At 36.6% G+C, this 13,767-nt stretch overlaps 1 protein-coding gene across 3 annotated transcripts in view; it reads right to left on the bottom strand.

Moving 5' to 3' along the window:
• Positions 1 to 13,767, bottom strand: part of SMG1 (SMG1 nonsense mediated mRNA decay associated PI3K related kinase) — an 88,076-nt gene that overhangs the window by 61,409 nt on the left and 12,900 nt on the right. For 2 of the 3 annotated variants that reach the window (XM_074346279.1, XM_074346280.1), the window contains exons 2-4: positions 3,446 to 3,606; positions 2,752 to 2,907; positions 642 to 778 (exon numbers count right to left, since the gene is read on the bottom strand). In XM_074346279.1, the coding sequence (XP_074202380.1) occupies positions 642 to 778; positions 2,752 to 2,907; positions 3,446 to 3,606 (454 nt within the window). Of the gene's footprint in view, positions 1 to 641; positions 779 to 2,751; positions 2,908 to 3,445; positions 3,607 to 6,836; positions 6,896 to 13,767 lie in introns of all 3 variants that reach the window. The other variant, XM_074346281.1, reaches the window with a different exon arrangement.

The raw sequence follows: 13,767 nt of genomic DNA, 5'->3' as shown, positions 1-13,767 counted from the left end.
TTAATGACAGAATTTAGATGCTATGGTATTCACTGTAAAATTCTTTCGATTTGCTGCGTATTTTTAAATTTTCATAATAAAATGGGGAAGGACAGGTAGAAGAAGCTTGCTTTGGACCATATGTTATTTGATTCACTATACTATTTTCATTCATTTTCTCCTGTTCCATATCAAGTTCTTAATTTAACATTAGGAGAATTACTTGAGGGGAAAGAAATTTGCAACTGTTCCTGCACTTTGTTGTTTTCCTGTTTATTTAGCCCTGGCCACTAGATCAAACTTACCCATGAATAAAGTATGTACCCTCTACCCCAATTTCACATATGAAAAACAAAGAGATAGTCTTGTCCTGGAACACGATAAAAAAATTCTGAGGACAGCAGAATAAATGTGTTAAAGGTTAAAAGCACTTTATTGCAGAAGGAACCAACATGGATCCAACATCTGTAGATAAATTACACATTAGGGGCATTAAGTTATAGAGAATTATAATACAGGCCAAATTAACCTTGAGTAAGAAATCCCTGTTATTTTTTCCTTAGAAGCAAACTTTTTCCCTTCTTAAACCACTCCAGATAACATTAGCTACTGTACTACGGAAATACAAAACTTATCAACATTTCCAAACATATTATACTCACCAGCTTATTTTCTGGTTGCTGAATAAATTCTTTCAACTGCTTTACAGTAGCCAGTCTTCGGTCTCTGTCGTCTTCCCGGGTGATCCTCCGAAGAAGATTCGACAGTCGAGACTCATCAGAATAAGACATCGATCGCTCTGTGGATAATATACATTTTATCCACTGACTATGAATTAGCATAGAAATTTTACAGTCCAAATATTTCGAAGTATATCAAAAATCAGAGTCCACTGGACAATAAAAGCTCAGTGAATGGAGATCCTGTAACACTTTTGTTCATCACTACAAACCCAGCCCCAGCACACTGTCAGGCACAGATCCTCAAAAAAGATAAACCTAAGCAAGTACCTCATTTCAGAGGATCAATTGACAGAGAAAAAAAATGCTTAGAAATTATTTTTTTGGATCTGTTCCAAACTGTTTCAACATCCATGTAAAAGTGTGAATGGGTAAGAAATTTCTATAGGTTAGGGATAAAGTCTTTATCAGGCAGAAACATGCTATATGCTTCTATTTCTCACCTAGGTCTCTCACTGGAGGGGAGTCGCCTGTTCACATCATCATCATTTTCCTAGGACAAAGTTTTGGTGCACTGCAATCACACATTCAGCTCAACCAATGTCTAATTACCACCTACCATGTGCAAGGCACACTGTCATAGGAAAGCGGCAAATCAAACTTTTCTTCCCTTTTTTAATAACAAGAACAAGCAAGAACGCTAATAAAGATGCATTTAAGGACTAATTTTTTCTTTTTAAATTTTCAGCTGTGCTATTTATCATAATTAACCAGTGTACGTTAACACAAACTACATTAAAGGGTCTGACAGTTTCATTTCTCTCTAAAGCATGAAAGGAAAACTGATAATAAAAGAAAGTATAACATCTCAGAGAAGGAATGAGATTTTTGAAAGTCCCTAGCTTATAGAGTATTTCAGTAAGGATGAATACCAAAAATGTCTTTAGGTTACTAGTCAGGACATCTAGGCTCTATTTACAATTCCACCACTATCAAACTGTGTAAGTCTGAGCCTGTAAGGAGGAACTAGACTAAATTAGCTTTAAAGTCCCTTTCTAACTCTATCACACCTAAATCTAAGACTTTAAATACTTTTAAGAAACAGTATAGATGGGGGAAGGATAAATTACGAGTTTCAGAGTAACAGATAACACACCACTATATATAAACCAGATAAACAAGGACCTACTGTATAGCACAGGAAACTATATTCAGTTTCTTGTAATAATCTATAATGGAAAAGAATCTGAAAAAGAATACATATTTAAATGTATAACTGAATCATTTTGCTATACACCTGAAATAACATAACATTATAAATCAACTATACTTCAATTTAAAAAAGAAAAAAGAAAAAAAACACAGCTTAGACTAGTCATTCCACTTTTGAAAATTTACTTAAAGAAATTATTTTTCAAAAGCTATATTTAAATAAAGCTATATACCCAAAGATGTTCACCAAGATACACACAATTCATACCCCTCACTGGGAAAAAATGGTCATAATCTAAATGTCCCAAGAGTAAGTATATCTGACAAAGTGTATAAACCAGAAATCCTGATTTCTTAATCAGCTCTACCAATAAAACAAATTTCTCTTTTAGAAAAAAAAATGATCATCATTACCTCTAATCCCAAGAATTTTCAAGACTCTTTACCTATACATTGAGGCTTGTGTTATAGGCAGAAGTAGGTCACTGTGTATTTAACTTTAGAAAAGGGCCCACTCCATAAACACCCATACCCTCACCATGCCCTAGAGTTCAAGGACTTGCTGCAGTAAGAGCCCACTATACACCACACAGTATCCACCATAATCAGGAAAATCCTTTCTTTAACATCTTACCCAGTCTCCCAATCTTATTTTAAGAGAATTCTCTTTTTTAAAGCATTAAAAACCTTTCTTGTGGGAATTTACTCTAGGAAACAGTTCACAGGAAAAGGAATGCAAACAAGTATCACCTGCACATGTTTTTCAACTCACAGTAAGCTAACCAACTCACACATGTGCAAGGTATTGGTACGAAATTAGGCATTTAAGAAACGTCTCGGTGGAGTTATGTGTGATTGCCTGCAGTTGGCCCAGCCTTACCCTGTGATTTCCTCATGTCTTTGATGGCTAACGCACGACTGCCATGCTGAATACTGGTGAACTCAGGGCTGGTCACATTGTTAACTCTCAGCTCTTGCCCCAACGACTTCCGACCATAAGTATTTTCCCCAGATCCTCCATTGACACTGTAGCCACCTAAAGACAGCAACATTTACGTTATTTCAATAGGGCTCTTGGTTTCACTCAATCAATTCCTGACAGTTTAGATTCTTATGATCCAACCTGCAGCTCACCAGCCTCTGCTTCTACTCTTTCCTTGTGATGCATACCTTGATTCCATTGTGTTGTCTTCAGTAGAAGTTATATAAGGGAAATGAAAACTAAATTAACTCAGATTTTGCACTTTAAAACTTTAGAAGTCTAGAGGAGAAGCCGTAGTCAGGAAAGACTACGGTCTTAGTGATAATACTGTATTTCAGGGGACAAGGAAACTGCATTTACATATTGCGCATGTGAAAAGTACATTCAAAAATTTTTTTCAGTTAAGGGAGTAAACTTACGAAGTTTCAAAACTGGCGCTGTGTTTAATATTTATATTTTAAACATATTAGAAGAAAGAGAGGAGTGAGGGAGGGAGAGAGAGGGAAAGAGGAGGAAGGGAGGGAGAGGCAGGTTGTTTAAAAAAACAAACACACACACAAAAATGCCCCTAGCAGTAAGGAAATATATATACCCTTTTCGTCATTCTGTACGTCAGTGTGGACTCTGGTATCATCGTGCCTTTGCCGAGACACCACAGCTGAATTTGAAGGTTGCAGTCCATAAGAAGACCCACCCCTATCTCTGGATGAAGAATATTTTAAATTATCTGGGTCGGCTGATGCACTATCAGTTCTGCAAAGAGAGAAGGGTATAAGGTTACAATTTTAAACAAGCATTTTAACAACCCAAATTATAATACCCAAAAATATAATCTTTTATACAAGCATCTCTCTTCTCATTACTATTATAAATAAGCACTCCAGTGTCTAATAAGAAGTCTTTCAACAGGGAAGGGATTGTCAGTGGATGAAATACCAGCTTTTTAGCCCCTTCTACTATTCTAAAGATCCAATTAGAAATATGAGTGACTACCAGGAATAGGGTAACCAACTCATCCTGCTTTCCTCAAAACAAGTTTTAGCACTGAAATTTCCACGTCCTAGGAATTCCCTCATTGCCAGGCAAACTGAGACAGTTGGTCACCCTGGTCTGGGATTTTTTTCACATGACTTAATAAAAGGAATAATTCTTCCTAAATTTCCTCCTGCCGGGAGAGGGTTAATCCATGGGAAAACTACAGTCTTCCCAGTCACAAAAATAAAAAAAACACTGGCAACCTAATAGGCAGGGGCAATGCGTTACCAAATTATTTTTAAAGTACTGCCTCATGGCAATGTGGCATTCCCTCTCCCTCTCCCTCTCCCTCTCCCTCTCCCTCTCCCTCTCCCTCTCTCTCTCTCTCACCTAAGTTTGTAACTTGACTATTTGGTGAGAAAATAAATTACAGAATGAAATTTGAAAGCAAGCTAAACAGGATAAAACGAAAGAACACATTAGCTGCAAAGATTATTTTAATGTACTACAATACTGAAGACTTCATTGAATATTCTGTCTATAAATAATATCTATTAAAATTATAAAAAGTGATGAAAACAAAAGTAAGGAATCAGGAATCCAATAAAGCTCAAGGTTGCAGTTTGTAATCTATTTGAAATTTAAGTACAGCCTAGAATAATCCCTGATACTTAGATATTAATAAACAAGTGGTGCAGCCCCGGGGTAAAATTAGTATCTTTATCTAAGAATCAGCTCTATGCCTCAACGTCTTCATCAGTAAAATAGGGAACTGAGCTTTATGATTTCATAAGCTTTATTCTTCCTACCATCAACTGTAAGGTATCAAAAAATAAGGCAACATTAACTACTCTGTGTCAGCATATGAAAAATACCAAGAAAAAAAGTGCCTCTACTACTGATATTTCTTCTGAGAGGAACATCTTTCTGGAAAAAAAATCACTTTATGATACTTACTGAAACACTTTCTGTGCCCATAATTATTCGGAAAAGTTAAGGATGCTAGCAAAAGCAGAAACTAAGCTATTCCTCAACTCCGATGTCCCTCCACCATGTGTAAAAAGACTGCAGTGTTTGTGTATATATTTCATTTAGTTTATCATCCTTTTGTTCCCCTCCAAGAATACTACATATGAAACGCTACATAGGCTCAGACACCCTGAGCTGTACCCACTGCAACCATTGTTAACACAGAGCGTAGACAAACAAATTCAACTGAACATAGGTACCTAAGTGCACAAGTCTAAATTATTCCTAAAGGCTCTCAATCTGAAACTTGACAAAATTCCATAACCCTAGCATATTAATATAACTAAAGCTTCACAGTGGAATATCTTCAAATACTGAGTTCATTTGCAGACAAAGCTCAGAACTTTCAAGATATGAAAAAGTAAAATCTATAGAATTTCAAGACAAAAAAAATGTATGAGGATATTTTCTAAGCATTTAAATAACTTCCACTAAATGGAGCATGAGAACTTTTAAAAACTAATGTAATGACATTCCCTGTGTATCTAAAAACAGTAGACTAAATGAGCACCTGTAATAAACCATAACATACCATTAATTTCTAAAAGGAAATTGAAAAATAAAAAGAGAACTTATGAACTTTTTCTGGCAGAACATGAACTTGTCTGTATGTATGGTATCTAACACAACCTGGAAAAGTAAGCTGTTAGCAAATGAATGAATAAAATAATTGAGAAACATCAAGATAACTGAAGTCTATCAACATTTAAATGAATACTAAAATATTCTGTATTTCCAGTTTTCATTATGCTTATGTATCACACATACCACTCTTACCGTTAAGAGTTAAATATCTGTATCCTTTTCTAGTGACACAGCAGTAAACACAAGGCAAGAGAGAATATGGGTTAAAAAAAGATCTGGGCTCAAATCCCAACTCCAGCACTGAAAAGGTATGTGCAACTTTGCAGGGGGTACTTAATTTACAAGCAAGCCTCAGTTGTCTCTTGCATAAAATGGGGATAATACCTATCTAACATGTAAGGCTATTGCGAGTCTTTAAAGATAATGAATTCTTAAGAAATACTTAGCTTAGAAAATACACTCAAAGTTATTATGACCATAATACTAAATATACTCAAGGTTTCTAATCTAACAGATAAATAAATATAAGCAGTTCATAAGCCTATGAATATGATCAAAACAAGTTTTTACACTCTAATATACAGCAGCTAATTTTAAGTTCTTCACTGAAGAAATTAGCAATCTACTGCTACCAACAAATCCATTTCTAACTAGGAAGCATTTGATTTCAATCTAAACTGAAAACAAAATAAAACAAAACAGGAACACTTCTCAATTTGTTAGAAATATATGTTTTTAAATCCCATGAGTTATAAACATGAATATTTTCCCCCCTAGAATCTGGTTTTTCAGATATATAACAAAAAATTCAGTAGGGTAGAACTACTGTCTCAGAACTGTCTAAAAACTCCCTGGTTGCCAGGTTCTTTTTATTACAAAACATTTCTAGCCAGAATTCAAGTTTTAGGTATTCTGAACTCAAAAGCACAAAATGGTTTAGCATTTATATGAATTTTTATAATATCTAGATGGCTTAGTTCTCAAAAAGTCAGTATCAGGCTGTTAGCACCAACAAGATCATCCCAGTTCAATAAACAGAAAATTGTTAAGAACGGAAATGAGTACTTATAGTAAGGCAATCAAAGGCACAAAATAGAAAATGAAAATTTGAACTCAAAGAGGCAGGCATAAATGTTAAGCTAGTTGTAAGGGCTGAAAAAGCTACCATCTGCCAGAATTAGTGTCTCAATTTAGTGATAAAAGAAAATGTTATCTGTTAAGACTAAGTATCCTAGCTAGGATCCAAAAATACCTCCACAGCCCCTTTAACACACTAAAAATATTAGAGAGAGAGAGGAAAAAAAAAAGAAATGCATAAATTTCCCAAAATGATTAAACTGAAGTTAAAGCCTGATGTATATGCCACATGAGAGGTAAGTTTCTAAAGCTCATACCTCAAAAATCGCATACTGTATAATATGGAGCCTTTGTGATGTTTTTGCATCAAGTCAATCTGTAAGACAGTAGTTATAATATTAGTGAAGACAGTGGGTTAAAAGCATTTTTTGTTCAAACATGAAGCAAATATCATTCATGGGTTAGGTGCTTTTAGTTGCACTATGGCCCTCCAGGGTTCATATGTTGAAGCAAAAATTGAGATGGAACGCCACTCTGTGCCTTAGAGGATAGAGGCTTACTGTGGCAGCAAAAAATTTTTTAGTACAAAAGAGAATTTAAATGTTAACTATAACATACAAATCACATGCAAATATAGTTACTGCTCATTTTAGTTACCTATTCTCAATATACAGAAAATGTAATAAATTTTCAATGACCCAAACCCTCAGAGCTTACATCAACAATTTAGCACATGTTCGGGGATACATACTATCTCCTGGCTAAATGTGGTCTTGTGGTCCAATTCTCATAAGCATTATGAAAAGCAACTAAGGGGCAGGAAAAAAGCCACCCTGGAAGTATAAAGTCAGGGTATTCCCTATCAGGAAGGATTTCCATAAAGCGCCCCAAAATGACTTGATGCAAACACCACACCTTGTGGTGCCACCAAAATAAGCATCATATTGCTTCAAGTTGTTTTTAACTAGGCTTATTAAGGGATTTCACTCACATGGTGAGATCTAATTTGTAATGGATATCAACCAGGAAATGAGATTTGCACTAAAGCCAATGAGCTGGGAATGCATTTATTCTCTAAAGCAATGGTATTCAAAGATACTATCACTGTCACAAAGCAGTTGTAGGATATGCTGTGAGTTTTTCATACTAACAGTTAATATCACTAAAAATGATTTGCCTTTTAGAAATAAATTCAAGGTTATCCTTGTGATGTCTCTTACTCACCTGGATTCGGGCATGCTTTAAAAAGGATAAGAGAAAAAGTGAAACTATGCAAAATTCTGGGGCTCCTGTACATCACACTTTCACATTAAAAACATTGCTCTAAAATGTGAGTCTATGGCTAAAAATTCATTTGGGAGGCTCAAGGACTTCATTATATTAAACTCTTCCCACCAGAGACAATTGTAAGTTCAAATTTAATAAAACAGAACTGAACTACCATGCCAAAATTATGAATGAGTTTACCTCAGTTTTGCAATAATGCAATAATGAAATATTAACAGTTAATATAATTTCGTGATGAAACTTCCTTAGCTACTTAAGTATTAAGTGTCTATGATACCAAACCTTAATTTTCTATTTATAGGTTCTTTGTTACCAATTTTTAACCATCAAACCTCAACAGTCACTGCAGCTTCAAAATATCAAAATATATTTAATTACTGTTGTAAAACTGTAAAGAATTTTACCTTGCCCAGTTAGAGGTCTGGACTTAAGCTTCAACTTCTAGAAGATTATAAGGCCTAATAAGAGTGTCCTTGTCTACCTGGGAACTTTGGGCCACACCAGTGTGATCTATGGTGGGGCCTTTGAGTCACATGGATGAGCTCAACCTCCAGAAGGGCTGGAGACTAAGTTCAAGCATTTGGGCAGTTGATCACGGAGCCCCAGGCAAAACTCTGGACACCAAGGCTGGGTTGGTTCCAAGGCTGGCTTCCGTGGGTGGTAATACACCATGTGTATTATCATATATCAATACCAGGAAAGTAATATTGCTCACTACTCCACAAGAAGAAGTTCCACATTTGGAACTCTCCTAGACTCTGCCTTATGTGCCTTTATCCTTGACTGATTTTAATCTGTATCGTTTAGCTGTAATAAACTAGAAGCATGAGTAGAACAGCCTTCAATGAGTCCTGCAAGTCCTTCCGGTGAATTAATCCAAGAATGGTCTTCAAGACCCCAAACTTGCAACTGCTGTCAGAAATAAGGGTGGTCTTATGGATATGCTCCCTCTGACTCAGCACCTATATTTAGAATCACTGGGAAGGAAGGTACAGCTCAATGGTAGAGTGTATGCCTAGCATGCACAAGGTCCTGGATTCAATCCCCAGTACCTCCATTAAAAATAAATAAGTAAATAACCTCCCCGCACCAAAAAAATTTTTTTAATAAAAATAAAAATAAAATCACTGAATGCACTCTAACTCAAAATTTTAAAGGTTCTAAATACTGTTTTAAAATAATATCGTTACAAAACATAGTAAAGATTCAACTTCAGTATAGTTTATTTCCCTTCCAAGGAATCTCAAACAATCCCTACTGATAGACCTCTAATCATATTGACCAGAAGGGACAAACAAACCAAGTAACTAGGAGTGTACTACGTTACATTTTAACCTTTGCTTCATGTGCACAATTGTCTTTGGTGAAAACGCTGAACACACCACTCCCATGTAGTTCTCTGACTACAAACTGGGTCTTCAATGTTGCCCATAATCCCCTAGCCAGGGTTCTCTGCTTTCCAAAACAGCTTTCAAACTTTCTGCACCTTCCTCCTTCCCTCACGCAACCAGTGATGATCCTACAGAGTCCTACTACATGAGAAAGTTGTTCTGTAGCACATTCAATAGTAAGAGGTAAATTTTGAGCTTGTATCAAGTCTGGCAAGCAACCTACCCAAGCAGTTTACATACATATATCATATCATTTAATCTGGAACATAATCCTATTGTGATTATTAAAGATGATAAACTATCATCTTACAGATGAGGTAACAGAGATTCCATAAATGACCTAGAGTTGCACAGCTACTAAAAGGCAGAGCAAGAACTCAAACTCAGTTCTAACTCCCAAGTTCTTCAACACTCCACCACTGCCTGACAACTTCCTTCCAATAATCCACAAATTCACCTATATCTGGAAACACAGCCTTTCTTTCCAGTACACTCACATAATGGAACAAGTAAACCTCCTATCTGCTTTAACCTTCGGGATCCATGCACTCTTCTGAGGCATGTCCTGGATCTCCAACTTTCCTACTGCTCATCATATCCTCAACATACGAACACATTCAGGGCTTTCCTTTAAAAAAAAAAAAAGAAAGAAAGAAATCAAAACCTTAACTCTCTTTCTCCTTCTAAATCTAAGTGTTTACATAGACTCTTCACAGCCAAACCTCTTGAGAAAAATTTACCTTCCTTGCCTTCACTCGCTTTTTAACTAACTGTAACCAGGGTCCCACCCTCAACACTCCACTTAAACTATTCCTGCCAAAACAGCAACTGTCGCTGGTGGCCTACTTGCCTCTAAAATCCCTTAAGCCCTTTTCAGTTCATTTTGCTCAATGCCCCCTGATGACTTGCTTTTCACAACTCTCTACTCACACTCTTTCTCAATGCCACTCTAAAGGGTTTTTTTTAGTAACTTGAATTCCAGTGCCCTTCTCTACTTTTCCCAATCCAAGTACTTTCTTTCTTCTTCAGTTCCTTCTTTAACCAGTTTAGATATCATGGCCTATCATTCAATAACTCTTGCCAATTCCTTTAACCTCCCTTAATATTTTCCTCACACCGATCTGGTAAACTCCTAACCCTGGAAAAACCCAATTATCAATTATCCATCATCCACCAGTAAGCACCACATTCCCAGGTCTTCTAAAGTTCATCCCCCATTCTCTACATGCACTATTCAGACCTTCCCATTCTCTTCATTCCAAAGTACTCTCCTAAATCCCTTACATACACACACACACACTCTCTCCCCCCTCCCTCTCCCCCTCTCCCCCTCTCTCTCCTCCTCTCCTCCACATCACTCCCCCCTACCCACCAACACACATACAAACTCTGTAACATTCCCTCTATTTGACCAAGGACGGCAAAATACCATAACACATGTGCAGCCAGCTCTAGGCCTTGATTAGGATTCCATCTATTTCTACTTTGTTTTTTCAAATATTCTTTCTCCTATGGAGTCTACCTTTCCCATCAAACTGAATCCTCTCTCTAAACATGTAAAATTTTCTAATATCTCCCATTTAAAAATATAAAAACATATTAAACACACACACATACACAGACAGGAAAACCATCAACCCCATATCCCTCCAACCAACCAATCTGCACTCGCTCTTTGCAGTCAAACTAAGAATTGTCTCCACTTCCCATCCCATTTTTTTACCTCTACTAGCTCCTCTATCCACACTAATTCAACTCCAGCCCCCACACCTTTGGCAAAACCAACTAAGACCTCCAGGTTGCTAAATGCAAGATATATTTCAGGCTGCTTCTTTCTTATTCTCTCACAGCAGTTTTCACAGGGCTGCGGAGAACGGCTGAGCAGGTTGTGGCCTGCACAAAGGTGCCCTGCAGAGGATTGAAGTGAGCTGAATGAGAATTTCTTTTTAAAATCCTTATAGTAACTTGCGCTCAGATCCCGAGAATTCAAAGTAACCAAATTCTTCTTTTCCTTTGGCTTATAGGATGTTATACTCTGCATTTCTTCCTACCTCTCTAGTTGTGCTTTTTCAGGAACCTTTGAAGGTTTGCTCAGCCTCCTCTACCAAACCATTAAATCTTGGAGTTTCTCAAAGCCTGGCCTTTGGTCCCTCTACTCATCTCACTTGGTACTCTCTCCCTCAATCTATGCTGATGGCAGTACTCATCACTTGTATGACACTGACTCCCAAATCTTGGCCTCCATCATAGTTGCCCACTCTGAGGCCCAGACCTATATATACCCAACAGTTCAAAAAAACAATCTTCATGTTCTAATGCCTCAAACACAACAACTGGCTTCTTTTCTCTCAGAACTCCCATTATAATAAATGGTAACATCATCAGCTATTTTCCAATAAATGGCACTATTTGGTCTGTCAGACATAGTACGTTCCCCACCTCCAATTCTCATCTCTATCCCATTTCTCCTCCATGTTACAACACAAACAATTCTTATAAAATCTGATGTCCTTCATTTATCATCTTATGTACCTTACTTCCCTTTTCAGCTAAATATCTATACTCCCGTAGTCCTTTTACACTCTATGCCCCATCCATCCCAATCTTTCAGTGCCCTAGAAAGAATCTCCTTGCTCAGTCTCTGCCTGGCACAGCCTCATTCTCAGCCCTCCCTGACCGTAGCTAATTTCTTTGTCCTTCAAGCTTCAGCTTTTCTTTGCAAAGTTTTTGATTACCTTGAGGCTGGCTAGTAGTCCCTGCTATATAAGTGCCATTGGAGAATCTAATAGTTTCCTTAGCTCTTACATCATTTGAGAAGCTTATTTAAACTGTGTTCTGCCAGGAGACTGTAGATACCAGAAGGGCAGGAGTCTGTCAATGTTGCTTATCATTGTAACCCCACTGCCGAGATGGCACACAAATTACTTATTGTCTAAGTGATTCCCTACTATCATAACTGAGGCCTTTCTCTTGACTCTGTAATGCAGTCCCCTAACCTAACCCAACACTAACTTTTCTTAACTCAGAACCCATACTCCCTCTCCAAAATGTTCTATTAAGATCAACAAGGCGTGGGGATATAGCTCAGTGGCAGAGCCTGAGTACATGAGGTCCTGGGTTCAACCCCCAGTACCTCCATAAAAATAAATAAATAAAAATAAAATCAACAATATTTTCTTGATTATTTTCTACAACACGAGCAGTAATTAAAAGCTAATGACTTCAAAAGGTGAACTAAGATAGTTCCAGTCCTCTCAGAATTTACAATCTAAAAAGAAAAGAACTGTAAGTCAGCATAAGTTCCAATCAGGAGTATAAAATGCTCTGTGATTTCAGGGGAAAAAAAATCCCATCATTCAGCTCCTTCATCAAACTCTTACAGCACTCAAAGTGTGTACCACACTAGCTTGCATTTTAGTAGGTATATAATAGCTTCAATTTGCTCACTTGAGATGTTAGTATTAAAAGCAGTTACCTAGCACCACACACCTTTCATAGAGAAAAGAGAACAGCACAGTGGTTGCTGCATGGAGAGGGAAGGGGAACTGACTAGAAAATGACCTTGGATCAAAATCCATTACAACCATTTAAATTAAGTAAAAATTTCATCTTCTAAGTTAAAACTTCCATAACTAAAATTTGGTCTATGTACATGATCTTCAGAGTAACTCTTCTGAACACAAAAAAAGCCAGTAATAGAAAGGGATGGCTTCAGCAATATATTTTAATGAATTCTAAAATTCTACCTACTTAATATGCATTTTAAAAGCCTTATTTATTTTTGTGCAAAGGGCACTATCAAGAGTGAAAACTCAATTCATGTACAACTGAAAAACTGTGCTCTACACTGGAAATTGACACAACACTATAAACTGACTATAACTTAATACAATAAAATTTTAAAAAGAGTGAAAACTCAAGAGAAAATATCTGCAAATTATATATCTCATAAGAATCTAGTACCCAAAATATATAAAGAATTCCTATAACTCAACAAAAAGACAAACAATCCATTTAAAAATGGGCAAGACTTGAACAAATATATTTCTCCAAAGATATTCGAATGGAAAATTAGCACATGAAACGTTGCTCAACATCGTTAGTGATTAGGAAAACCACAATGAGAAATCACACCACTAGGATAACCATAATTTTTTTAAAGAAACAGAAAACAACTAATACTGTGAGAGGTAGAGAAACAGGAACCCTCATATATTACTGGTGAGAAAGCAAAATGGCACAAACCACTTTAGAAAATAGTTGGCAGTTCCTCAAAAAAATTAAACATAGAATTACCACAAGATCCAGCAAATTCACGTCTAGGTATATGCCCAAAAGAACTGAAAACAGGTGTTCAAACAAAAACTTGTTCATGAATGTTTATCACCACAGTATTCACAATAGCAAAAAGACAGAAACCCAAATGTCCATCAAAGGAATGGATAAACAAACTGGTATATCTATACCATGGAAGATTATTCAGCCATACCTGCTACAACATGGATGACCCTTGAAAATGTTACAGTAAATCAAAGAGGCCAGACACAAAAGGCTGGACACAAAAGGCTAC

The sequence above is a fragment of the Camelus bactrianus genome, chromosome 18 (genome assembly GCF_048773025.1).
Source record: "Camelus bactrianus isolate YW-2024 breed Bactrian camel chromosome 18, ASM4877302v1, whole genome shotgun sequence".
In the NCBI taxonomy this organism is placed as follows: Eukaryota; Metazoa; Chordata; class Mammalia; order Artiodactyla; family Camelidae; genus Camelus; species Camelus bactrianus.
This window is presented reverse-complemented; position numbering and strand designations above follow the sequence as displayed.